General features: G+C 54.5%; 2 protein-coding genes across 5 annotated transcripts in view; one reads left to right on the forward strand and one right to left on the reverse strand.

Annotated features, from left to right (window-relative positions):
* The window catches only part of CERS1 (ceramide synthase 1), a 22,416-nt gene extending 13,202 nt beyond the window's left edge, over positions 1-9,214 (forward strand). The window contains exons 7-8 of one of the 2 annotated variants that reach the window (XM_055082312.1): positions 6,902-7,357; positions 9,089-9,214. In XM_055082312.1, coding sequence (XP_054938287.1) covers positions 6,902-7,357; positions 9,089-9,140 — 508 coding nt within the window. In that variant the 3' untranslated portion in view covers positions 9,141-9,214. Of the gene's footprint in view, positions 1-6,648; positions 7,358-9,088 lie in introns of those variants that run through there. The other variant, XM_024133985.3, reaches the window with a different exon arrangement.
* A 1,058-nt stretch (positions 9,215-10,272) lies between these two features.
* The window catches only part of UPF1 (UPF1 RNA helicase and ATPase), a 36,210-nt gene continuing 19,560 nt past the window's right edge, over positions 10,273-26,922 (reverse strand). The window contains exons 6-24 of one of the 3 annotated variants that reach the window (XM_028483801.2): positions 25,847-26,008; positions 25,135-25,219; positions 24,852-24,950; positions 24,217-24,325; positions 23,883-24,042; positions 23,661-23,779; positions 23,035-23,199; positions 22,825-22,939; positions 22,064-22,207; positions 21,455-21,668; positions 18,253-18,370; positions 17,681-17,837; positions 17,323-17,465; positions 16,019-16,193; positions 15,331-15,412; positions 13,644-13,805; positions 13,292-13,509; positions 12,825-12,947; positions 10,273-12,127 (exon numbers count right to left, since the gene is read on the reverse strand). In XM_028483801.2, the coding sequence (XP_028339602.1) occupies positions 12,828-12,947; positions 13,292-13,509; positions 13,644-13,805; positions 15,331-15,412; positions 16,019-16,193; positions 17,323-17,465; positions 17,681-17,837; positions 18,253-18,370; positions 21,455-21,668; positions 22,064-22,207; positions 22,825-22,939; positions 23,035-23,199; positions 23,661-23,779; positions 23,883-24,042; positions 24,217-24,325; positions 24,852-24,950; positions 25,135-25,219; positions 25,847-26,008 (2,547 nt within the window). In that variant the 3' untranslated portion in view covers positions 10,273-12,127; positions 12,825-12,827. Of the gene's footprint in view, positions 12,128-12,824; positions 12,948-13,291; positions 13,510-13,643; positions 13,806-15,330; positions 15,413-16,018; positions 16,194-17,322; positions 17,466-17,680; positions 17,838-18,252; positions 18,371-21,454; positions 21,669-22,063; positions 22,208-22,824; positions 22,940-23,034; positions 23,200-23,660; positions 23,780-23,882; positions 24,043-24,216; positions 24,326-24,851; positions 24,951-25,101; positions 25,220-25,846; positions 26,009-26,922 lie in introns of all 3 variants that reach the window. The other 2 variants (XM_028483800.2, XM_007116940.4) reach the window with 2 other exon arrangements.

A 26,922-nucleotide genomic window follows, 5' to 3' on the forward strand; every position in this document is an offset into this window, starting at 1 on the left:
GAACCCGCATCCCCTGCATCGGCAGGCGGACTCTCAACCACTGCGCCACCAGGGAAGCCCAAGCAGAGGTTTTTAAAAAATCTCCTTGAAAGACATGAGAAGGGGAGCAAAGAACTGGGGGGATTGCCAGAGCGGCCAAAAAGCCAGTGCCCAGGTTAGAGAGGAGTCAGGCAGGTGAGCAGGGATTGTGGACACAAGAGGGCTGGGCAGCAGGTGAGGTCACCCCAGTGGTCAGATCCCAACTCTGTTGTAGAACTAACCAGACTTGCTTTGGATGTAGGTGAAACAGAAATAAAAAAATCAAAGATGACCCAAGACCTCTGGCTTGAGCTGCCATTTACCGAGATGTGACTCAGGGCAGGGCCATGTGCACCGGTGGGGGTAGGGGGTTGGGAGTCTAGTTTTGAGGGTGTTAGATTGTCGATGTCCAGCGAACGTGAGTTGGGAATTGCGTGTAGAGATCAGTGAGGTCTCACCAAGGAGTCTGACCAACCCTCAGAGGCTTCCAGAAGAAGCGGTGATTAAAGAGAACTCCAGGGGTGAGGTTGGGGAGGCACCTGCTTGGCTAAATCTAAAACTGAAAGACCTTTCTGCTGTAAAACAGTGAACTAACTCCTAGAGATGTCCTTGTAAATGCAGAGCCCAAGGCAAAGAGCAAGCCAGACCACCTAGCTCCACCCTGCTCCCTGCTCTGTCTCCCCCAAAAATGTCCAGCCAGAATGTGAGCTGGGAGGCTGGCGCCTCCAGCCCCAAATGACAGCATTCCCACTAGGATGGCAAAGAACAAACTCCATACAGAAATGACAGGGGACTGGGGACACGCTGCCATGGTTGGCCTCATGGGCACCACCCGCAGAACCTGGTCCCTTAGGATGGCTAGAGTTAGCACAGTTGGGTATAAAATAAGATGGGATTAAAAGCAATGAGAATGTGGAATGTGCCACAAAAGAGCTGGTCAGGACACCTCAAAATCGTCAGGTCATGGAAAACAGACTGAGGAACCGTCTCAGCTCAGATTGACTGAATGCAATGTGGGATCCTGGACCAGAAAAGGGACATCTGTGGAAAAACTGGTGAAATTCAAATAAAGTGTATGGTTTAGCTCATAGCAATGTTCTAGCGTTGGTTTCTTAGTTGTGATAAATGCACTGTGGAGATATAAAAATGTTAACGTTCGGGGAGACTTGGGCAAAGGCTACCCTGGAGCTCTTTATGCTATCTCTGCAAATCTAAAATTATTCTAAAATGAAAAGTTTATTAAAAATGTAAAAGGCATGAGAGACCATCAAAAACAGCATTGGATGTTAAATATATTTCTTTCCTAGGGCTGCCGTAACAAAGTACCACAAACTAGGGGGCTTAAAACAACAGAGGTTTATTCTCTCACAGTTCTAGAGACCAGAAGTCTGAAATGAAGGTGTCAGCAGAGCCACGCTTGCTCTGAAGGTCTAGGGGAGGATCCTTCCTTGCCTCTTCCAGTTTCTGGGGGTTCCAGATGTTTTTTGGCTTGTGGCTGCATCACTCCAATCTCCATTTCCTGTCTTCACATGGTCTCTTCTCTCTGGCTCTTTTCTCTTATAAGGACATTTGTCATTGGATTTAGACCACTATGATCTCATCCCAAATTCCTTCACTTAATTACATCTACAAAGACTCTTTTTCCAAATAGAGTCACATTCACAGTTCTAGAGATTAGGATGTGGACATACCCTTTTAGGGACCACCATTCAACCTATTATAGATGTTAAGTCTCCAGCGATTAGATACAGCTGAAAAGAGAATCAGTGAATTGAAAGCTGCGGAGAAATTACCTAGGATGCAGCCTAAACAAATGGAAAATATGACAGCTAGAATGGTAAGAATTATGTGGCTGAGTCCTAATAGGAGATAGATAGACAGGGAGAGACAACATGAGAAAACATAATGCTGAGAATTTTTCCAGAAAGTGACAAGACATAAATCATAAGCAGGATGAATACAAAGGCATCCAGGCCCCAAACACATCATAGTGAAATGTGAAACAGCCACAGAAAAGAAGAGATGACCTACGAAACAGTGACAGACTAACAGCAACAAGGGAAGCTGGAAGACTGGAGTCAGATATCACCTCAATGCTGAAAGGAAGTAACAAGAAACCGGGACTCTTATACACAACTTTAAAAACAGTTACTCAAGAGAAAGGATACCTGTTGGCTTGCATGAGATCCTGGGTTTGGTCCCCAGCATCCCCACCAAAAAAAAAAAAAAAAAAAAAAGGGATATGCACAGGAACAAAAACTAAGAAGGCTTACCATTCACAGCTCTTCTCTAGGAGAATATTTCAGAAAACTACCCCAAGAGATAGATCAGCAGAGAAATTGATACATATCTGGGTAAAAAAATTTTTAAATGCCTAATTTGAGAGATTTTTAAAAATTAGAGCTGAAATATTTAATATTATTGAAACAGGATTGGTGGCTTTGCATTTTACAGGAGGGTAGGGCATTACCGTTGGGCTATATTGAGTATTTATGTTAACACTATTAGGGTGTAGAGGGGAGAATGGAACCAAAAACAGGTACAACAAAGTAAATGCAGGAAAGGAAAGCTAGAAAAAGCAGGGTATGCAGGTAGAAAATGCAGAATGAGGGTAGAATCTCAAATATTGGGCATGCAAATAAACACACATGGAATAATCATGACAATTACGAGACCGCGCTTTTAAATAAATCCACCTCTGACCTGGTTAAAAAACTTCAACTCCAGGATAAATAAAAGTTGTAAGTAGGGCTTCCCTGGTGGCGCAGTGGTTGAGAGTCTGCCTGCCGATGCAGGAGACATGGGTTCGTGCCCCCGGTCCGGGAGGATCCCACATGCCGCGGAGCGGCTGGGCCCGTGAGCCGTGGCCGCTGAGCCTGCGCGTCCGGAGGCTTTGCTCCGCAACGGGAGAGGCCACAACAGTGAGAGGCCCGCGTACCGCAAAAAAAAGTTGTAAGTAAAAAGACAGGAGGAGAAAGTCAGGTGTAATTTTTGATGTGAAAGGATCCGCATGATGCAGCCCTAGACCGTGGCGAGATGGGACCACAGGAGGTAAAGTCCATGCTCCTTATGAGGCAGCTCCGAAGCAAGAACAGATGTTCTTTTTAAGCACAGGAACACTTCTCAAAATTGAAAAAAAACAGGGGCAACCTCAGTTGCTCAGAACCAGGATCGTGCAGACCATGTATGATGAAAATGCAGTTAGATTTGAAAACTAAGAAAACAATGATTGAGAACCACTTTGAAGGACCCCGGAGTGGAGAACAGATCACGTGGCAAAGCAGCACTGAGGCCTTCTTTGCTCCTGCTGGTTCTGTCTTCTGAACCCCCCTCCATGGGGCCCCTCCAGGACCTCTGTCTTCGGCCCCCTGCAGTGGCCCCTGCACCCTGGTCACGACCTCGGTCTGAAGCCCCCATCGTTCTCTTGGGCTGCTGGGACCGCCATCCATCGGGGGCCCTCACCCCGCTCTGGGTCTGCTGACCTGCCCGAGGCTACCCCACCCCTCTGTACACCAGCTTTCTCCTCCGTGACACTCTCAGCTGCCCCCGCTGTATCTGAAGAGCCACGACCCGCACATCTGGTCCTCACTGCAGCACTAACGGGGGCCAGGGGTCCTCAGCGATGCCTGGGCAGTGCCTGATCTCCTGAGACTCTTCCTTCTCCTCGGCCACCAACTGTCCTCACCATTGTCCCCTCACCCGATGACTTGGCCTCCGTGTCCCCAGGAAAGCAGGGGTAGCCGGATGAGGACATCCACCCTCTAGTGCTGGCTGGCTGCTTTGGTAGATGGTCCATCTCCCTCTGAGGCCACCGTCCCAGGCCACCGACGTCCACCCCCTTGCCTGCTCAGGGACATTCTGATCAAGAAGAGAAACCTCCTCTCTCTGCCCCACTTACAGCACAGCACCCCCTTCCCTTCCCTTCTCGAACCCAGCTCCCTCTGGGGTCTTCCCCCCACTACCCCGAGACCACTCCTGTCCGCTGCACTGATGCTAAACAAATCTAGTGGTCACTCCCCCCCGCCTTTTTTTGAACAGTTTTATTGAGATGGAATTCACACACCATGCAATTTGCCCATTTGCCGTGTAGAAGTCAATGTTTTTAGTCCATTCACAGAGCTGTGAAACCATCACTGCGGTTTTAGAACATTTTTGTCACCCCCGCAAAAGAAACCCCATACCCAACCCGACCCCTCCTTTTGCAATCGCCAGTCTGCCTCTGCTCCTTGCTTCACTTCTTTTTTTTTTTTTTTTAATATTTATTTATTTACTTGGTTGCACTGGGTCTTAGTTGCGGCTCGCACTCTCCTTAGTTGTGGCACGTGGGCTCCCGCTTCTTTTTAGTGCCTTCCTGCTCCGCGTCTGGCCTCCCCCTCTCCCAGGGCCCTTTCACTTAATCCACCCCGACTTCCAAGTTTCTCTCCCAGCTCACAGTGCTCCTCTGAGTGCCATTGTCTGTGTCAGTGTCTGCTTGACATTCCAAGCACCTTCTAAATGTCCAGAATCAACCCCCATTCCCACCGCAAACTACCTCTCGTGAACATTTGTCCATCGCAGTTGATGGCAACTCAGGGTGAAAACCTTGCAAAACCCTAGGGAGCCCCCCTTCTCTCCCTCTCCTCCTTATCCTCAAGGAAACATCCAGAATCCACCTGAGTACCTACCCACATCTCCTTGCAGCTTCCACCCTTGTCCTGATTTTCTCTTTCCCGCTGTGGTGCACTGAGACGAAAAAGTGTAAATCTGATTCTGCAGAGAAGCCATCTCCCCCTAGTTGGGTACTCCCCTCCCCGGCAAATACACTGTTTTTGAGGAGGGAGGGGGCACTTGGAAGCTTGTGCAGAAAAACAAACCAGAATCACCACAGGAAAGCTCTGATAAAGAGGCACAGGGCAGGGGTACGGATCCTTGGAGGTATTAAACCTTCTATAGAAGTATAGGAATTAAAGCAGTGGGAACAGAGCTGAGCCCATCAAACTTTAGCAAAGAAGGATCCCGGGAGGGAAGGAAGAACTGTCAATGGGACGCTTGCTTGGTAACCATCTTTATCTCGCATGAGCCCCCAGTGCAAACTCCCCAAGCATCAAAGATGTTGATGCAGAAATGGAAGCTGTGAAATCAAACAAGAGTCGAAATGAGAGACTGTGCCGTCCAGCAGGTGAACTATGAGAAGACTCAAGAAGCTGGGAACCCCACCTCTGCTCTGTCTAGAAGACCAACAGGCAAAGCTGAAGATATAGGACAGATGGGAGGTCCATGGGGGGCTTATCTCTGATCTCCCAGATAAAGGGCTCCCGCGGTGGCAGCGAGAGAAAGCAGCAGCCCACGGAGAAGTGGGCCGAGGTGGGGGGAGGTGTGCTCCCAGGAAGGGGCATCTAGTGGCTCCAGCCCCAGGGAAGAGCGAACTAAAGTGACTGAGACCGTCTTCTCCAGGAAAGTCTTTACGTTCTCATATGGAACGATCTCTGAGCTAGAGTGCTCCACAAACCAAAGGGCTGCAGGGTACAGTAATGCACATATGCTAGTATCTGAGGATACACAGAAGTCAAAGGGTGGTAGATCCCTAGGAGCCGCTCGGTTGAACTGCGAGTATTCTGTGCTTTCTGAGGTCTAGATCGTGAGAATATATTACTGGCTCAGAAAACTTAATACAGTTGTACATAAACTAGACTGTAGAATTCACTTCAGCAGAGACTGATGGACCATGTGCAAAGGCACGAAGAGTTCTCATACGTGGGAATAGGAATGGTCAATGGCCGTGACCATAAGACTGTGGGGAGATGCTGTCTTGGCATCAGCAGACTGGCCAGTTAAACAGGACACAACACCGAGCAGGTGATGGCAATAGCGGTGAGGAGCAGGGGTAGACCTGTTGAGTCCAGTAAGGTGGGCCTGGGCAGATCCCCAGGGCGCAGGTCCCCTCCCAGTCGGAACCCCAGAGACCTGCTACTAACACAGGCAGGGAAGATGGAATTAAGGAGAGCATCAGTGCACATGGGAGCGATCTCGGTGGCACATTTTTGGAAAATTGAGGTGCAGGAGAAGACATCTTTATAGACAGTTTGAAATATGCAAACCATGAACGTTGTTTAGACGTTAGGGGTCTTTCTCTGGGATCGTACAGTACTGATTCGTTTTAAAACACTACATAACTTGCTTTAAGGACATGGAAGCAAAGGAGGGGCTGCGGCAGATGTAGACAGAGGGCAGTGGATGGAGAATCATGGGCTGGGAAGCCTTTCCTGGTAGGGCCATTGTAGTTGGGGAGGAGGCTGCCCGGTGGGATCGCCGGGGGCTCTGGCCAGTTCTGCCTCCATGGGAGAGGAGGAGGATAAAGTGCTGGTCCAGGTCCAGGCGATGGGCTTAAATCAGGCAGAGGTTGGTAGGTGACTTTTGCCCTCCAGCAGCCGCGGGTGGCCCAGGGCGGAGGGGAGAGGAGGGTTTAATTGTGGGAAGGAGCAGGGACCACTTGCCCAGCAGGCAGATGGCAGGGTCTTTTGGCCTTGTGGGCTGGGAGGAAGAATGGGGCGGGGCTGGGAAAAGGAGGGCAAGGAGGGCGGGACGGTGGTGGGAGGCGCTACGTGGTGGCGTGGGGTCCCTAGGCTAACTTGGGCCGGTTCTGGCTCGCAGGAAGCCGCTGAGGAATGGACTGGTTAAGGACAAGCGCTTCTGAACCCCTCGACCCCGGCCCCGCCGCCCAGGACCCAGCCCCACCCAACCTCGCCCTCGGGGACCAGCCACGCGGCTCCCCCACTCACCCCCTGTACCCTGGCCCTATCAGGCTCCGCCCCCGCCGCAACCCACCCCGCCCTGGCCACTCCCGGGACCCCTGCCCCGCCCCCTCGAGACCCCGCCCCCGTGATTGGTCCCTATTCGACTTCAGGATCGCGGCCACGCCCCCCGAGACCCTGACCTGGCCCAGGTCTCTTCAGGGACCCCGGTCCCGCCCCCAGCCCGCAGGTCCCGGAGCCCAGCAGACCCTGAGCACTCGCCCGGCCGCCGCCTGTGACGAAGATGCCACCGCTGTGCCGGCGTCCGGGCCGCCGCGTCCTTCTTCTCCTACTGGCCATGCTGCTGCCCTCGTCACCCCCGGCCCGCGCCCCCGCGCCCCCGGGCCCCGCCGCCGCCCTACTCCAGGCTCTCGGGTTTCCCGACGTGCCCCGGGGAGCCCCCAAGTCCCGGCCCGTACCCCCCGTCATGTGGCGCCTGTTCCGCCGCCGGGACCACCAGGAGGCCAGGGCGGGCCCTCGGAGGACGCCCCTGGGGGCTACCCTGCGGCCGTGCCACGTGGAGGAGCTGGGGGTCGCCGGAAACATCGTGCGCCACGTCCCGGACCGCGGTGAGTTGGGTCTGCGCTGGGGGCGTGGATCTGGGAGGCCGATACCCCGCTGGGCGCCCCGAGCCTGCCACGAGCCTCCAGCGGCGCGTGAGGAAGGCTGGAGTGCCCTGAGGGTCCCCACCAACCCCGTCCAGCCCGCAAGCAACCTGGGCCTCTGAACTCCCTCAGATCCTCCGCGTGGACACCTGCCGGGACAGGGGATGGGGTGGGGGAGTGGTCCGAAGGCCAGGCTCCCTTGCACCGAGCAGGGCCCCTTGCTTGCAGCTGAAGCCCTGCCCCCACTCCATCCCACCCCTTCTGCCGCTTCACACCACTTGATGCCTTCCTGCAGATGCCACCCGCCCTAGCATCGCTTCCCCACTGGCCCCATGCGTTCGCTCATCCCCCCCCCCCCCCCCCCCCCCCCCTATGTCCCCCAATCTCAGTCTTTGCTCTTAAGATCTTCAGCTGATTAGATGAGGCCCACCCACATTATAAAGAGTAATCCGCTTTACTTAAAGTCAACTGACTGTAAATGTTAACCATGAGTGCAAAGTACCTTCACAGCAACATCTAGACTAGTGTTGACCAAACACCTGGACACAAAATTAACTGTCATGTGTTGTTTAAAGGTACCCAGCAGAAACAAGTTCCTTACATCATAAAGATTCAGGGCTAGGAGAGACTCTATAGATGAGGAATCTAAGAAGCAGAGAATGGTGAAGAGTGACCCTGGGACCAAAAAGAGAGTCTAGGATTTATGTCTCCTAAAGCCCAGTCAATGCTTCTTCTCAAACTCTGGAGCTAGGCATCCTAAGCCCTAGTGCCAACTCCCACACAGTTTCTTTTTTTGATCAAACTTGGTTGGGTACAAAAACAGACATGTGCCTTTAAATTAGTGCCAGCTAGATCACATTCTATTCAACCAAATATCTATTTCTTCAATAACTTGAGGAGGAAGTTAGGGATAGCAGAAGACTAAGGACAACAACAAAATGCAAGAGTTTCCAAGAGTCTGGAAAACATATGTGGACTTGGAGCCTTGCCCTTACGGGTTTTAATTTTGAGTCAAATGCATCTAAGCAGTATTTACTTTGGGAATTCTCATTTGCACTCATGTCCATCTATTTGCAAAAATAAGTTGCCTCAACACGGGCCTGCTTATCAAGATAGGGTTGTTCACTTTTCCATTTATTAGGGCTATAGTGGAAAAATCAGCTTATTTCTGACTTTTGTCAATGAAATAACAGTGCTTGCTGTGTGGAACCATCTGGCCCATGCAGAGCATGGATTGTTTTGCATCAAACCCTGCCTGGCATCCCTCTGAGTTCAGAACCCTCCTGTGACTGGGGTGCCTCCAGGAAGTGCTTAGAGCAATAAAAATTTGGCAAAAATAATCCACAAGAGCATCAAGAATACAAAAACTCTCCCCACAACAGAACAATTGCCAGACAAGCCAAGTACTTTTCTGTGGGAACCAGGGTGTACTTCCCCACCCCCGCCTATGTCCCCAACGGCGGGCTGGCCGCCCTACACTGGTCGGGGCCTCTTCCTTGCAATTGATGCCCTGCCCCCACTCCATCTCCCTCACCCACCGCCGCTTCACACCATTTGACGCCTTCTAACAGATGGTGCGCCCCCCAGCTCCGGTCGCTCACCTTCCCCCGCTGTCCCCAACCGAGACCCCTTTGCGGGCCGGTCGGCACCGAGTGGGGACCCAGCGCCAGCCGACCCCTCTCCCTTCCTCCCCAGGCGCGGCCGCCCGGCCCCCGGAGCCCGCCTCAGCTGCGGGACAGTGCCCTGAGTGGACCGTCGTCTTCGACCTGTCGGCCGTGGAGCCAGCCGAGCGCCCGAGCCAGGCCCGCCTGGAGCTGCGCTTCGCGGCTGCAGAGGCGACGGCGGGGACGGCGGGCGGCTGGGAGCTGAGCGTGGCGCCGGCGGGCGCGGGCCCCGGGCAGGTGGTGCTCCGCCAGTCGGTGCCCGCCCTGGGAATGCCGGTGCGCGCCGAGCTGCTGGGCGCCGCCTGGGCCCGCAACGCCTCGGCGCCGCGCCGCCTCCGCCTGACGCTGACGATGCGTCCCCGGGCCCCCGCCGCCTGCGCGAGCCTGGCCGAGGCCTCGCTGCTGCTGGTGACCCTCGACCCGCGTCTGTGCCACCCCCTGGCCCGGCCGCGGCGCGAGGCCGAGCCCGCAGTGGGCGGTGGCCCCGGGGGCGCGTGTCGCGCGCGGCGGCTCTACGTGAGCTTCCGCGAGGTGGGCTGGCACCGCTGGGTCATCGCGCCACGCGGCTTCCTGGCCAACTACTGCCAGGGCAAGTGCGGGCTCCCCGCCGCGCTGTCGGAACCCGGCGGGACGCCCGCGCTCAACCACGCGGTGCTGCGCGCGCTCATGCACGCGGCCGCCCCTAGCGCCGCCGCCGGCCTGCCCTGCTGCGTGCCCGCGCGCCTGTCGCCCATCTCCGTGCTCTTCTTCGACAACAGCGACAACGTGGTACTGCGGCACTACGAAGACATGGTGGTGGATGAGTGTGGCTGCCGCTGACCGGGGGCGGCCGGGAGGGGGCAACAATAAACACTGCGTGGTCCGCTCTGCTGTCTTCTCGGGTCTTGTCACCTGGGAGTGGGGAGGGAAGCAGCTATGTCCATCACCATCGACCACAAGGATGGTGGGTGGGGGTGCTACAGTGACGCCGCCGGCCCAGCCTTCCCAGAACCCATCATCTCTAGGGGGCCCAACATCTAATGTACACGGGCCCCAGGAACTGACCCTGCGTAGGCCGAACTCCCCCCACTCCCGTCCCTGCTGCACAGGTTCGGCCCATCTCAGCTTTGCCGTTTCTCCTTAATTCCATCTTCCCCCACCCCCAACCAGGCAGAACCCCAAACCAAGTGCTCTGCCACCCCCTGTAGTTATCCAGCCCCAGTGTGAATGCAGAACTGTTTATTAAGATTTTATTGGTGACAAAAGAAGTTAAAACAAATTGACCGAAAATCAAAAAGTTACATTGCCTTGGTACAGATGCTTCTTGATTTGGGGGACTCATAGCAACTGCTGCTAAGGTGGAGAAAAAAGCAAACAGCACAAAGCAGAGGCAAAGCATTCCAAGGAACAGAACAGGGTGGGTGGGTGTGTCACCCATGGGGACGGTGCACAAGGGGTCATAGCAAAAACCTATCCAAACTCTATGCAGCTACCAAAAGAAGTGGGAACCGAAAGCACTACAGCAATGGTAATAAATAAGAGGCCTTGCCAGAAGGAAGGTGGCCTGTGTGTCCCCCATCTCTCCCATGTACCGGCTGGAATCTGGAGGCTTTGGGATAAGGCACATGGGGAGGGGGATGCTGGGGGTCAGGGCCATCAGGGCCTGGATAGGCAGGGTTAGGGTTAGACAGTCCCCATCTAGGTCCCGCCAAGGAGGCTAATCCCCATCACGGTGGGCGAAGAGCTGGGGGTGACTCCACCAGCAACAATAAATGCAAGTTGCAACCCAGAGCCAGGCAGAGGCCCCTTGTACCACGTGATGTGACAACTCCTTCAAGCCCTTCGGCACAGAACCAACTTATTTCAGAAACGTAGTCCCTTTCCCCGCCAAAGTTAAAATGACCCCACCTCCTCAAAACTGTGCCCGCAGGTAGAAGGGCTCCAAACTAGTCAGGTAGGGTGGGGAACAAGAGGGGATGGGGCATTCAGTGAGCCTAACTGGCCACAGGGACGGTGGGAGCCTCCGTGGGGACGGGGACAGATCCTCCTGGCTGGTGCTTTCCACCAAATCCTCAGGAAGGACCCTGGGGAAGGAGCCACTGGCCAGGGAACTGCCACCTTCCTGCCCTCTGGCCTCACGAAGTCCTGCCCGAGGCCCCTCCTGCGGGGCCGAGTCCACGGCACACGGGAAGCGCTTTGCTTCTCGGAGTCCAGCAGAGACCACGGAGTCGCCTGCCCGGCCCGGGACCGTGCTCCCTCACCGCCCTGACGTACAGGAAGAAGCTGCTGGAAGCTAAAACTGAAAAGAAAAAAAAAAAAAAAAAAAAAAATCCTCCTCCCGTCACAGGTGTTGATCCTAATCTTGAGCTGTTTTGGCATGTTTAAACTTCGTTTCTGGAAGCTTCTCACATCTCCCAGGTCCACCACTAAGATTTGAGAGACAAATTCAGGAAAGTATATTTTTCAGTACTCCTTTGAAAGAATCTTTAAAAAACAAACAGAAAAACACAAACCACCATATTTTCTTTAAATGAAAACCCTCCTAGAACACAGGCAGTGTGAGCGCGGCGATATCAGAACCGGCGTGGACAGAACCCACACTCTGAGGGGCTCTCCTGGCACGGCCGCCACCGCAAGGAGCCTGCTCGGCACAGAAACGCGTAGTTTTTCCTGCTAAAACGTAGTCCCCTTTCAATAAAAGAGAAAAAGAAAGAAAAGAACAGAGGAAAGGGCTACTCTGAGATGAGGGTCTTCCTCCCTCCGCCCTGGTCGCAGACCCAGGTGTGGACGCAGCGGGCGAGCGCTGGGCTCCTCGGCGAGCGGGGCTGGCGGGGCTCGCTGGCGGGCGGTCCTCTGTGGCCGCCCCAGCTCCCGCTCTCCCTTCTCCGTCTCCTCGCCGCCACGTGCCAGCAGTGGGCGCTCGCTCTGTCTCGGGCTCCTCTCTCCCTCGGGCTCCTCTCCCTCTCCTGTTGCTCACAGTGGTGCTTCAGTTTTAGCAGTGGAAAACAGGTATCCATTTATTTTTATTTTTTATTACCCAGAATAAGATGCTGATGGACTAAGCCACGTAGCTTAGCTCTTCCGCTGCCACCTGTTGGGGAGGGAGGGAGGGCAAGAGGCTTCAGAGAAAGTGGGCGCCGGGGCAGCTCCCGGGCCTGGCCCGAAAGGCACGGACAGGGCTTTCTCCCCGACTCCACTTGGCATCTGCGTCCTCATGTGTTAAACGTGACCTCAGAGGCCGGCCGGGTACCCAGACCAATGACTTCGCACCCGGAGAGAAGGCAGCCAAGAGTTAAGGCTGCTGAGCCTGTGTTGTTCGACAGCGGTGCGCCCCTTCTCCCAGAATCACTGCATCCCACTTTCCCTGCACACAGTCAGGAAGGGGCAGAGGGGCAAGCCCCAGGCCTATGCTTGCCCTGCCCGACCTCGTTACAGATGGAGAACCATGAGGCAGGGCCCTCGCGGGCACCTAGAAGCACCCCCAGAGGCACCCGTGCACCTAGGAGCTGGGGCCCTTGCCACCCTCATGACCTGCCTTATCAGGGCGAGGGGTGCGTCCACTTCCTGGCTGCCCACCAGGAGCAGCTCTAAGACTCCCTCTAGAGAGGACCGTGGCACAGACGATGTGCATGAAGTTCACATCCCCCAGACACTAAGCAGAGGTGCATGGGCCCAGAGTGACAGGTGACAGGATGCACTGGCCCCTCGAGGACTTGAGACTCCCACATTTCCCAAATTTTCCTACAAGTCCAGATCCCAGCGTAGACCTCCTCCAGAGGCCAGCTTGCCTTCTAATACTGGGACAGCCCCGTCACTCCGCCGTGCTGGTACGCCCGCTCCCCCTGGTACGTGGAGTCTTGCGACAGCGCCACATCAATCTGTGACTTAAATTCATCTCCAAGGTAACTGTCCTGGAAGACAAGGTTGGAGAGATGAGCACCCAGTCGAAGGATGCGCACTCACCCTCCCAGCTTCGAGAACCTGTTCTGCGTCCAGCCCATCACCAGCCGCAGGGAATAATCTGGAAACTTATCCTCAAGCCTAAGTGGCAGGAAACCCACACTGGTTACCTCACCACTGGAGACACGCTACCCAGGACAGTATTGTGGATGGAATGTTCTAGACCTACAGTCCCCCTGCTGAGGTCTTTAGGGGTGAGTGTCATGGGGTCTGCATGTGTGAAGAGGGCTCCCTGGGCTGGTCTGACTTTTCTGCGGGTGTGAGACGTCTCAAGTTAAAGTGGCAGAGAGCTCACCTGGGACAGCTCAGGCTGGGAGAGGCCGGGCTGGCTCATCTGGGAGGGCTGGCTCATGGAGATGTAGCCCTGGGTCAGAGCGCCCTGTGAGAAGGGCTGTGACGCCACATCCTGGCTGGCCTGGCTATTGGGGAGGTTCGTCTGGCTGGGCCCAGGAAGCCCAAAGCGGTTCTTCTGGCGTCCCCCACGACCGGTCTTGCCTTTTGGGGTGCCCCGGCCTGAAAGACAGCCATCCAGGGTTCCTTGAAGGAGGTTCTGAGCCTCACAGACAAGCACTCCTGCTCAAAGCCCGGATGTGAACAAACTCCAAGGCCAAACTGCTTTTCCCCATGGGATGCCACTCGGTGCTCACCTGCGGCTGGCCCGTTAGCTTGTCCAAAATACCCCGGTGGCGGCATGGGCGGCATGACCAGGTTGAAGGGGATGGGAATGTTCATGGCAGCCACGTGGCTGGGGCCAGCACTGATCATGCCAATCTGGTCATGGGTCTGGAAGTACATGTTTGAGGGCCGGCCTACAAGACACAAGGTGAACGGCAGGCATCACACTGCATCCAGATGAGTCTGTTGCCTGCCCATAGCTGAAATGTCTGTTTGGTCCTGTCACTGCTTTGTCTGCCCCAGCATTTCTTGGTGCATCCCTAACAGCAAAGTCACTGATGCAGACTCTCACAACTCAAGCCCCTCCCCCTCCCTGCACCCAATAGCCTCTTTGAGGCTGGGGCCTGGGACGGCACCTTTTCTCCCAGGGCATTCTGAGAATCACTGGCCCATGGGGATCTGAAAAACTGAAACCGCTCTGCATTTCTAATTTCTTAAAAAAAACCCTTTTATGGCAAATGCCATATTCATATTACATGCTATCACTGCCACCCTGCCACCCGCCAATCAAAAGAAAACGCCCAAGCTTGACAGACCAGCAGATCTCACTGAACGCAAAAGCCCCCAGGGCAACCTTGGTGTAGCCAGACCCACGGTGGCATCAGGGATGAAGTATGGACCCAGGAAACCCCCAGCCACACAGGGACTCATCAGATATGGTGATAAGAGATCTGCTGTTCAAGAACACAATCCCTGGGACTTCCCTGGTGGTGCAGTGGTTAAGACTCTGCACTCCCAGTGCAGGGGGCCCGGGTTCGATCCCAGGTCAGGGAACTAGATCCCACATGCATGCTGCAACTAAGGAGCCCACGTGCTGCAACTAAGGAGCCCACCTGCCGCAACCAAGACCCAGCGCAACCAAATAAAAGTAAATAAATAAATAAATAAATAAATATTTAAACAGACAAAAACAAACAAAAAAAACACAATCCCCTGTCTGAGCCCAGGGACAGGGAGAACACTGAGGCAGGGAAAAGGGGCCTTCCAATTTACTGTGGAAAAGGAGCAGCTGGGGTGCGCCTGCCCTCAGGGTGAATGGCAAGCACATGAGAGGTTTAAAAACGGCCAATGTGCAACTCGGGCAGGTGGCACAGAGTCATGGGTGAGGCAGTCACCCTCCATGGGGGCTGGTGCAGGGAAGGGTCCCAGGTGGCAGGGATCTGGGGGATGAATAGGAACCATCTACAGACTGGCTCAGGCAAGAGGAGTCGTCCCAGGCAGCAGGATAAAGCTCAGCCTCAGTACATACAGAAGCCTCCCACAGGAAAAGTGGGCACGCACAACCCTGAGGTCTGACAGATGGAGCTGAAGCTTGGGGAAGCCATGAAACCTGAAATGAGGCGGTGGGTGTGACACCCCCACTGAGAAGGCGAGCGAAGGGCAGGCAAGGTGGGGTGCAAGCACAGGGGCAAACTGGCTGAGCTATTTGTTGAGAAACCGCTGTCCATTGAGCTGTATTATTTTAAAAACATCTGGTTTTTAGAAATGGCCAAAGACCAATTATTTGATTTCTGACAAGGGAAGCTGAGAAAACTCTGTCAGGCAGGCTTCTGTGGACCAAGGCTTGGGAGGCCACCCCAGGAGTAACAGGGCTGGAAGCTGTGGGCGTGGGAACGGTCAACAACTGTGGGGCCGGGCCGGTCCCCTGCAGAGACTCACCCTGGCTGCTCCGGTCATAGACCGATCCTGGGATGATGGCCTCCCGGGCATCATACATGGCTGTTGTCATGAAGCGGGCTCCCTGCAAAGGGTTTAGATAAGTGAGGAATTTATCATGTTGACACAAGGAAGAACTTCCAAAGATCTGGTGGCCTGGGAGGTGGCCAGGCTGCACCGAGGACTACCCCGAGGCTTGCCGGCTTTGGGCCTTGTGTGCTTTGGGCCTTGCCTGCCCCTCCTCGCCTGACCTGGTCTTTGTTGCCAAACATTGTTTGACCTGGTCTTTGTTGCCAAACAAATGTTTGTTGCCAAACATTTCCGTCTCTGGGCTTCACCTCAAGCAGCATCCACTCCCTAGGCCCCCAGAGCACCTTGGGTTTGCCAAGTTCCCTAACTGCTTGGGTCTGACCCCTAGGTGCCACCCGTGACGTAGCATCCCATGAGGTCCAAGCCCAGAAAGGCCTCAGAACAGTGGGGAGACCTGGCGTGGGGGGCTCTGTGGGGACAGACCGGCATGCATGGCTCCTGTTCACACACTGACACTCTCGGCGCACCCTCAGCTCGCACTCGTCACGAGTCACACCTGCCATCGCTCACTGCCACGTGCCCAGAACACTGGCTTGGGGAGGACGGGGTTCCCAGCAGGCTCCCCCCACCTCCCCGCCCCCTGCCCGCGGCCAGCCCTCACCGGGTTGATGGTGTTGACCAGCTTCCTGGGCTTGCTGAACTGCATGAGGCTCTCCCGCAGGTTGTTCAGCGGCCCCTCCACCAGCACCTTCTGCTCCTTGTAGTAGTTCAGCAGGTGGTTCCAGAGCGGCTGCTTGGACAGGGCCTTTGGGTTGCCCACAATAATGACCCCATATCTGCAAGACGTGGGCACAAAGAGTGCCATGCTTAGGGCTGCACAGTGAGCAGAGCACTATGCAGATCGGTCCAACGCAAGAGCAAACAAACTCGAAACCCAAGTCCAGAGTAAAAGGTGCCCAGGCAGCTCTCCTGGCACCCCGCCCACCACGCACCCCTCCTCTTGCCACACAGGAGCCTTGGGGGCCACCCTCGACCTCCCTGCCCAGACGCCTGCCCTGCCTGTGCTAGTGCCCGCCGTGAATGCTGGGGACAGGTGGGTAACTGCGAGCCGAGGTGACTCTCACTGGAGCCCACCCTGTCAGCTGCCGAGCCTACACTCGGCTTTGAGGGCAGATTTCTGTGGAGCCCAGATGTCAAAACACCTCTGTGGGCCGATGAGCTCAGAGATGAGTCTCCTTGTTCGCAACCATGAGTCAGCCTCCTGGGCACTATGTCATAAGTGGCCCAGGCAGGCTCCATAGCGGCTTCGGGACCCCTGATGGGCCGGGCATGTAACTCGAGGCCCAAGCTGAGCTGCTAATGGATGCTCACACTCAACAAGCTGTGTTGGGACCACCCCCGCCCCCGCTGGCCACCAAACAAATGGGGTAACAAACGAAAACCAAGGTGCCCTCAGTGGGGAAGGAACCAACATGCGAACGTGAGCCCAGCCTGGGGCTGGTACGATGGTGGCTGTTGTCTGGTGTCACGTGGGGGTAACACGGGGTCCACCTTGCCCTCTGGGTCCCTCAAATTTCAGAAAAGTTATATTCCAGAACTGAACAAGGCAAATTGGACTAAAACATTAGACTCATGGATTAAACAACTTGACAGGGACACTCTGCTGCTGGGATGGAATTTCCTTCAAGACTGAGGCCGCAGAAAGCCACCAGGACACAGAAACGAAGACAACTCATGAGTGAGACGTTCTTTCCGAATTGCTGCTGGGAGCCCTCTGACTGCTAGCACTGGTGAAGCCCCTCTACCATGCCCTGTGCCGCAGCCCAGGGTGCAGCTGGGGTACAAGAATTAATAGGAAGAGAACCAGGCACTAAGCAGCCTCTTGGGCCAACCCCTCCCAGCGCCTCAGGACTCCTATGCAAGAGGAGCCACCAGCAAGGCCCAACAGGACTCAGTCCTCCGTACCGTGCTCTGGTCAAGGCCACATTAAGCCTCCTGGGGTCGTTTAAAAATCCAATGCCTTGGTGCTCATTCGCCCGCACACAGGAGAGGATGATGAAGTCCTTCTCGCGGCCCTGGAACGCATCCACGCTGGCGATCTCCACCTCCTGCAGGGGCAATGGTCACGGTCAACCAATAGGCTTCCTTCAAGGACCCCTCAGCCTGGCGTTAAGATGCACCATCAAATCCCAGCGATGAGCCTGGGACCTGAAGCCTGCAGAGCCCCTAGGTGCTGGCCACCGGCTCACTGTGCCTCTGCTACAAGGTGGTCAAAGGTCAGTGCCTGGGGTAGGAGCCAGCAGACTGGACTGGGCGCACGCACCTGGTAGAGCTTGGTGTGCAAGGAGCCACTGAACTGCATGTACTGCACCAGGTAGGAGCGCTGGCCCTCATAGGGCGTGATGATGCCGATCTGGTCTGGCTTGGCGCCCGCCTTCAACAGCTTCGTGGTGATCTTCTCCACATTTGCAGCCTCCGTCCTAAGAAAATCAGGTTTTCACTTCCCAGGCTCCACCTGTGGGCTCCTGAGACCGCCCCCCCCGCCCGCCGCCCAAGGCTGGAGGCTGTGGGAGGCTCAGGGGCAGTTCCGCCTCCAGCACAACCCTGTGAAGGCCCTGCCCAGTGCAGCCACAGCTGGGCCGCCCATCCTTTACCAAGGGAGTCATGAGGGATAGAAAGGCTCACATGTGGGCTTATGAAGGATCTGCTCAACATAAAAACATACGCTGAAAAGATGAGATTGGAAATAGGCTGTTGGTTTAAGTGTCTGAACAGAATAAGAATGAGGGGGACAAGGAAAAGTTTCACCACCACATTAAACAAAACCACAGGTTAGCAGTCACTGGACAAGCCGTCACTGAAGCCAGGAGACGCCACAGATGAGCCTCTGTTTACCTGTTTAGGTAGGAGGTGCCTGAGCTGGCAATCTCCTCTTGGCCCTGGGTCACGTAGAAGAACATTGGTTTATCCGGTTGGGGCCACTGGAAGTCAAACCCCTTCTTCACACGATCCGCTGTCATTGTAGAGGAGAAAAGAAAAGAGAGAATATCCTATCAGAGAAGAAAGTGTAGGCAGTCTGGACTGAGCTAAGGTGGAGAGCTGAGTGGAGGCCATGCCATCCTGGGCAGGCACAAGGCGGGGCAGGAAACTGCAGGCTCCAGGCAAAAGACCCAGGTCTGCGGGCCCGGGGCAGGCCACTGAGTATGTCCTCTGACCGAAACTCCCAGGAACACCTGGCACCGTGTCTGGGATGAAGCCGGCTCACTGGCTGAACAGATTTCACTGGTTTGTGCTTTCTGCAGTCTGTTTAAGAAACCTGTGTCTGCCCCAGGGTAACGAAGATACTCTATTTCCTTCCAGAAGCTTTATGATGTACCTTAAGGGACTCACATGCCCCTACAACTGGCTTTTAAGAATGACACTGTTGGGACTTCCCTGTTGGTCCAGCGGTTAAGACTTTGCACTTCCACAATGCAGGGGGTGCAGGTTTGATCCCTGGTTGGGGAACTAAGATCCCACATGCCGCATGGTACGGTTAAAAAAAAAAAAAAAAGAATGACACTGTTGAGCTGACCCCATGTTGTCACACACCAGGGCTTGTGGACAGATGGGTCTGCCTCTGGACTCTATCCTGGGCACTGTGCCCAGTGTCTCTGCGACTGCAGCTTTATAGTAACTCCTGACATCTCCTAGTAGGAGCTGCCACCTTCATCAGGCTCTTCATGTTTGTCTTGGGTGCTTGGTCCTTACAATTTAAAAAAATCAGCTTGTCAAATCACACACTCCACCCACACCTTTGGGAATTCTGACTGGAGTTGTACCTAATCAACAGATTAGTGTAAGAAAACTGGTATTTTTGCATGAAAATAGCCTAACTGATGAAGGAAGCTTGACCCATGAGAACACGCTGTATGATCCCTTTTATGTCAAGCTGAAAATGAGGCAAAGCCTCAACCTTTCAAGCGAGGGCAGTGGCTGGCAAGCTTGGTGACCCGCTCACTGCTGGCAAACGTTTAACCACCTGCTGGGGGTAAGGCGAGGGCTAATCTACAGTGCTGGCCAATTTCTGTGGTGTAAACACTCCCGCCACCACTGATGTCAGGCTACCCTGAGTCCGTGGGTCTGGGTGGGCACCCGCACTGCCCTGGACAGGGGTCACTTCAAGGCTGCAAGGAGCTGGTCAGGTTGTGCTTTTAGAGGCAGGTGCTAGTTACACAGGTGTGTTCACTTAGTGAAAACTCACTAAGCTGAACACTTAGGATCTGGGCACTTCTTTACACTTCAGTAGAGAGTTCAAAAAAATACACTCATGGGGTGCTATGTCCTGGGCACTGACGGTTCAGCAGTGAACCACCACCACCAACCCTGCCCTATGGAGCCGACACCGTGGAGGTAGGTGGAACAAGGTGGGCGAGGGTGTGAATCAGGGTTACGCGGTGGCTTTCCCAACAAGTGTCAACCGCATCAGAGAATCACAAACAAGCTCATGGCCAGGCCTTTTCTAGCCCCACCACCCAACAGACCAGCAGCATTCTAAGTGTCAAGACTGCATTGCACAGCAGCCGTGTGGCCCTGGCCAGGCACGCACACTTTCGGCCTCAGTCTCCTTACCTATAACGTGAGCTAAACAAGGCTGACGTGGTGGGCTGCTGGCAGTAATGAGATACTAATTGGTTCTCGAATGAATGCTACTCTCAGAACCCCTTTACACTCTGAAAAGTTGAGTTCAAACAGCTATTGTTTTTGTGGATTACATCTACTGATATTTATTGTATTTTAAAACCCAGAAATCTAAAATATTTTAAAATTCATTTAAAGATAAACATTAACTTACAAATTTTTTTTTATGAAAAATAACTATTTTCCACTAAAATATATATGTAGTGAATTTTCGCAACTCACTTCACTATCCGGCTTACTCTACTCCTGTTCCCAGTCTCCCATGAGCCCTTGCAGCATGAGGATGGTCAAAGATGCACGTGGTTGGAAAAGGGAAGCGTGTTTTATGACTTTCCTACTACTGTGGAATTCTGCCCCTGATTCTACAGGAAAGCTGGACGGGAGGTCACCTTGCAGGTCAGTGACGATGGCTTTTCTACTCTGCCCCGCACCTGCATGGCCTCTGACACCCCAGTGACTTGGGAGCACCCTTGCTGGCCACTGGAATGGCAAGTGCCTGCTCACCCCATCAGGCAGAGCTTCCAAAGGCTGAGGCACCTGACGTCTGTCACCACCAAAGATCTCATCAGAAAATCCACTCAGCATTGGGAAGACTTGATCAGCTCATGTTAGGGGACATGGGTTTTCCAAAATTCTAATTTTGGTGTGAATTCTCAGATTTTATCACTGGTGATGAATATTCTCAGTTATTTTCCTTGAAGCCACAGGCTCGCTTTGGTCACTTTTGGGAAAACGCCTGCTAAATATCCCAGTCTGTATAACCAGTGTGTGAGTCCTTCCTTCAAGCACCTCACACCCCTGCCAAGTTTCTTAGGAGAACGTCCTCTCCCATCACACATAGAATCACAAGAACGTGCACTCAGGGATCAGTAAACTCAGTACTCTTTGCTTGTGCACCCAGGATGGTGCCTGCCACAGGTGCGTGGTGGTGACGACACACAGCAGCCTGGTCGCACCACTGACTCATGCTGAGTGCTGAGGCTTCTGCGCCATTAGCGCAAGTGTCAGCACAGCCAAAAGGCGCACGATGTCCCAGTGTTACTACAGAAGTAGTCTGGCCTTGGTCGTGCACAGGTCTTTGAGACCCCCAGGGCCCGGACTTTGAGAACCACCGATAGAGGAAGGAGCGGGACGGGCAGTCAGCTCTGCCACCCCCTCGTGTGTGTGTTGTGTGTGACGCGCCAATGGTGGGAATTCTCATATAGTGACTCTGAATTTTACGAGGATGTGGGCTCCCCCTTGCCCACACCCCGAGAATGTCCCAGAGCGCACTCCAGAGTGCACGTTCTGTCCCACTGACCACTGCATCTCTCTGAGGCATCCCCTACCCACAAGCAGTCACCACATAAGGCCACTTAAGAAGGAAGTGACAGGAGGTATTGTTTCCCCAGGGCCCCCACTCTGGGCCGAGTATTACCTGCAGTGACACCATTCTGAAGAGAGCCCTCATAGAAGATGTTGGATGGGAAGGCACTGAGCGCAGGATGCATCCGATACTGGACCTGGAGGCGGATGGGACGGATGCCCAGCACCACCAGGCGCTCAAAGAGCGACTGGGACAGGCCAGCCTTGGCCGCCTTCTTGCACATCACCACGGGGCCCAGCTGGCAGTGGTCGCCCACGAGGATCAGCTGTGGTGAAAGGCCCACACAGGTAAGAAGCTCAAGCATGGAACAGCCTAGACATCCACTCAGGGGACTAAGAGGGCCAGGGTCCATACAACCACCCGGCTATGTGAATTCAAGCGGCAAGATATGGACTGGGGGTGGGAAAACTGCCCACCATGTACATGAAACACGCAAACTTGCACTCAGAACCCACACAAAGGCACTCTGTGCCAAGCCCACCCTTCGAAGACCCCCTCAAAGGGCCTGCTGTGCATCCCTCTGTGCTCTGGCAGGGCATCAAACAGCACCATAGGATACTTAAAAACAAAACCCCAGCACTAAGAATTACACAGAACTGGAACAAGAGAGAATGCACACCAATTTTCAAACAAGACTATAATGGATGGGCTGTGGCCCACCTGCTTGGCTCCAAGGACCACAGGGACCATGCACTCTGGCTCGGTGGCCTGAGTGCTCTCGTCGATTAAAATGGATCGGAACTGCATCTTGGCGAGCCTCGGGTCCCCGGCGCCCACACACGTGCAGCAGATGACATCTGCATTCTGGGGAAGAGAGTGTAGTGTGCCAGGCATCAGGGCACCGGCATGGTCAATGTTCCCAGATCCCAAAAGCAGGCAGGACGGGACACAGACACTGTTCCGGTCCACACCCTCCTCAACAACGACGGAAATAAGTGGACCCTCCCTGACAGCATCTGTCCAGGGTGCAATGACCCTAACTTTCGAGATCCTAAGTGGTTGGGCTTCACGCCTAAGAAAGAGCTTGGTGCCTTGAGACAGCCTCTGAGGGGCAGCGCTAAGCCAGGGACACCATGCTCAGGCTGAGATCCACTTTTGGTTGGTTCATCAACAAAGAGCAGGAGACGGCGCTCCAGACCTGCCCCCTGCCCCACCCCGGGTACGGACCAGGTTCCCAAGACCCCAGCAGCAGGGAGGCTGGCGGGGAGTGGAATCTACCTCAACAAGATGTCTCTGTGTGATCTCAGAGAAAGCATATGGAGGAGGGTATCAGAGTTCTCTCCTCAAATGCAAAAGAACAAACTAACTAAAGGTGCCATCGTGGACTTAACGTATTCAAACAGGTCCTTTGGCCCAAGTGAACAAGACAAACGCCCAAAGGCCCAGGCCAGTTCCCCCGGCAGCAGGGCGGTTGAGTTCACCATGAGCAGCTCCCTCTCGGCAGTGCGCTTCAGGGCCCGGTACCGCTTTTCGTCCGCAGACGACAGCTCGCCGGTTTCATCCTTCAGCTGCTGCAGCTTCTGGAGCTCTGGCATGCTGCAGACACAGGGGCACATGAGAGGGAGGTGTGTGCCGCCAGTGCCTGCCCAGGGGAGACACGCCTCGCTTAAGGCCAGCTACCCGACACCCACCTGTCCATGTTCCTGATCTGGTTGTGCAGGGCCAAGAACGACACCGGGGAGTCGATGGCCTCTCGGCTCTTGGCACAGAGCCGCACGACTTTCAGCCCAGTTTGGTGGATCTTCTCAGTCAGCTGATCCACGGCTATGTTGCTTGGCGCACAGACAAGCACGGGCCTTCAACACAATGTGAGCGAATGTCAGTGCTCGCCCAGAGAAAGTCCAATTAGCCAAGACTGTTGTTTTGAATCATAGGCAGTGGAGCCAGCTCAAGCTCTAAGACTAAAGCCAGGAGTGACACGATGCTGAAGGAGCTAAGAGCCAGATGGTCTGGAGCTTCCTGATCCTCACTCTACTCATGCAACCCACTGCTAACACCCGAGTCCAACATCCTCACCTCCTGTTTGCACTGTAAAGTCTTTCAAAGCTCCAAGGTGCACGCAGGCACAACAAAACACAGGATGAACCTACCCACTACGGCCTTTATAAGAATGGCAGGTTTGCTTGTTAAAAGCAACCACAATGGCCAGATCTAATACAAACGGCATAGAATACAGCATGCCAGACACCCTGGGCCCCAAAGCCTCCTGGAAGACAGGCCTCCCTCTCTCCCCCACTTGGGCTGTGCAGAGCCCTACCCATTGCCTTGCCGAGCCAGGTGGTAGACAATAGTGGCTGAGGTCACCGTCTTTCCTGTGCCCGGTGGGCCCTGGATCAGACTCAGTGGTCTCTGCAGCACAGTCTTCACGGCGTAAACCTTCAGATACAAGTGGCCATTAGGGGCGCAGACACGGTGGAGGGCCGCTCACCAGGCAGGCTCTGCAGTCCAGGACCCTCCTGCCCCCGGGGTGGGTGAGAACCTGAGAATGGTTGAGGTCAGGGAGCCCCTGCGCCGTGAAGCGCTTGGGCAGCTGGCACTTGATGATCACATCCTCCACCTCGTGGCCGAGCAGTTTGTGGTAGATGTAGCCCGACACGGAGGTCTCGTCCACAGCAAAGGTTTTCAACGCACTCTGCATCCTGAAAGGAAAGCTCCAGGTCAGTGGCACACACCACCGAGGAGCTGCTGTGCAGACGTGCCCCTCTGTGATAAGGAGGAGAAGCACGGAGACACCGGAGGCAGCAGCCACGCCAAGGGCAGGTGACCGCAAAGTAGATGCAGGGAAGTAGAGGCTGGGAAGGAGGCAGACATACCTGTCGAATGAGGTTGACTTCCACACGAAGTCCACCTGGAAGTTATGAGTCACCTCCACAGGTGCACCCACACTGCTCCGAAGCTCAATAGCGATCTCATCGCCATAATCTATGCCGCCGAGTTAAGTCTCATCCTGGTCAAAAGCCTTTCTGAGGAGCCCTCACTGCTACTGAAGAGACAGACCCTCCTCTGCACCAAAGACAGAAAATGCAGCCAGAGACCCACGTTCTCAGTGACAGATTCTGCCCACCGTGTCCGGGGCCAGCGCAGCCAGCAGTGTCCTCCTTCTGAGCCCTGGGGCAGCAGCCAGCACCCAACATGGAGCAGCCAAGCCCAGGGCGCAGGTTCCAGGCCCTGATTGTGAATTTCCGCAGAGCCCTCAGGCACATAGCTCGGAGCACCCTGGCTTCTGCCTAAGCAGATCTCTTCATCAGTTTTATATAAACGGTGCCCTCTCAGAGGACACCTGAAGAAAGGGCGTTCCAGCCGCGGCTGTACACACCCTTCCCTCCACCTGAGGCCCCGAGGCTGCTCTCAGCGGTGATCCCCACGCAGGTCTCCTGTGCTCAGGACAAGCTCGTCAGAGTCTTGGGCAGACAGTGCCTGTGCCAGCCCTTCTTTACACAAAGGATACTATCAGGGACCTTGATGACATGGCCGATCCCTTTCCATAGGGGCGCCAGGTCCCCTTTGTACCGCAGGCATATCTCATCCCCTTGCATGAGCCGCATGTCTTACAGGGAAAAGACAGCAAGAAAGTTAAGAGTTTTCACATGTGCCACAGACGCTACCATGAAGAGTTCAAATTAAGGGACACTTTACAAGGGTGAAACTAGGAATTTTATGCTACTTATGGTCACAAATATTTTAAAACTTAAAATCACCTCTTAACCAAATTATGACTAAATCCTCATTACCAGAGTCAGTCTTGGGCAAAGTGAAGTAGGCGATTCTCTTCTTGTTAAGGCCCAGGTCCCACCTGACCGTGATGTTATCTTGAGTCTGAGCACATAAAAAATAAGAGCCCTGTTAGCCTACAGACACAGACACAGGCCTGGACTCCTTGTGTCTGGGTTTCCACAGGTGCGTGCCCTATGGCGAGCAGCACTGGACAGCCTGAAACACCAACAAGGGCACATCCAAGAGAGAAGTCATTAGGACCCCGAAACCTGCACAGGACGACCAGGAGACCCCCACATGATGTCTGTTCTTGGAGGCGGCTTCTCTGTGGGCTGCGGAGGGAGAGAAGGAAGCCGATGGCCGAGGACACATCTCGTGTGCCTCAGGGCTCCTGCTTCCTACGCACAGTCTCCGAGGGACGGCACAAGGAGTGTCCTCAGTGTGCTGTGGGCTCCTGAGGTCTGACTCTCACGGCTGTGGCAAAAGCTACAAACCCAACTGTAAGGAATTTTTGTTGGATTTAAAATCAGAAAACACCCAGGTGAGTGTCTGGCTTTGAGTGATGAGGCATCTGCCCCCAGGCCTGTCCTCAATCCACGGTTCCGTCTCTCAGGGGCTGGGCCTCGGCCCACGTCAGCATTTGCAGTCTGCAGAGAAAACCACCCTCCCCAGACCTTAGGAGAGATGCTTTGTTAAAATGACCAGACCCTCCTGCACACACCACATCACCTGTGACTCTTTCAGTTTCTTATCGTAGTCAGCCTCCAGCTTGACCAGAGGACCGAATATGTTCTGGTACTGGTAGGCATCCTCATACCGCAGGAGGACATGCTGCGGCTCCTCATCCACTCCCGGCTTCTCAAGGTCCTCCAAGGTGGCAGAAGGATTTTCCTAGAGGACAAGAATGGCACCACGTTCTTCCCTGTTCTCACCTCTAAAATGAACTATATGCGAGCTCCCCAGTCAACAGAGGCACAGTCACACCCACCACTTCTCAGAACGAGCTGATGTTGGGCTTATGCAGAGAAGGGCACCTGGTGGTCAGTGGTGTCCACCCCGTAAGGAGAGCCCTCATATCAGGAAGTCCACGTGGCACACAGAGGTGGACACCCCAGCTACACAGCCCTGACACACCTATACCATCAGATGGCTGCATTCTCCAACAAAGGCCTAGCCCCTGACCTGGGAGAGATTACACTTCTTCCTGGCTGCCAGAAAGATTACTGGCTTCCCTGGTTGTGTAAACAGAAAGGAAGGCCCACCTCCCCATTTCCTCCTGATCCTATGCTGCACCAACAGGAGCAACGCACACTTCCTTGGCAGGGACAAAACAGTATGTGGGCTGTTTGGATACAAACGGGAACAGTGAAATAATTGTGGCGACTTGAAAATCAAGGTGGAAAGGTTCCTTACTGGACTGTCCTTCAAAAATATTTTGACTTGCACTTGAAGTGAAGATAAATTCACATCTTTGATTATATGGGTGCCTAATTAAAATTTCTAGCCTAGTTACTAAAAATTTATCATAAAATATAAACAGCCAGGACCAGAGATGGGCTTCCCTGGAGAAACGGTCTGTGGGCAGGGCAGGAATCCCACGCGCCCCCAGCCTGGTGTTGCCCTGGCTCTGATGCATCACAGGCCCGACCAGGTTTTATAGAGTGCACCCGCAGTCCTGTCTGTCTACTCAGGCCCGGCTCCTCCTGACATGTCCACACACAGTCACCAATGGCCAGTTCCCATCCACTTCCTTCCCACCACCTACCCCTGCCCTCAGCAAGAGAAAAATTCCAACAGCCAGAGCT

This window comes from Physeter macrocephalus, unplaced genomic scaffold (assembly GCF_002837175.3).
Source record: "Physeter macrocephalus isolate SW-GA unplaced genomic scaffold, ASM283717v5 random_72, whole genome shotgun sequence".
NCBI lineage: Eukaryota > Metazoa > Chordata > Mammalia > Artiodactyla > Physeteridae > Physeter > Physeter macrocephalus.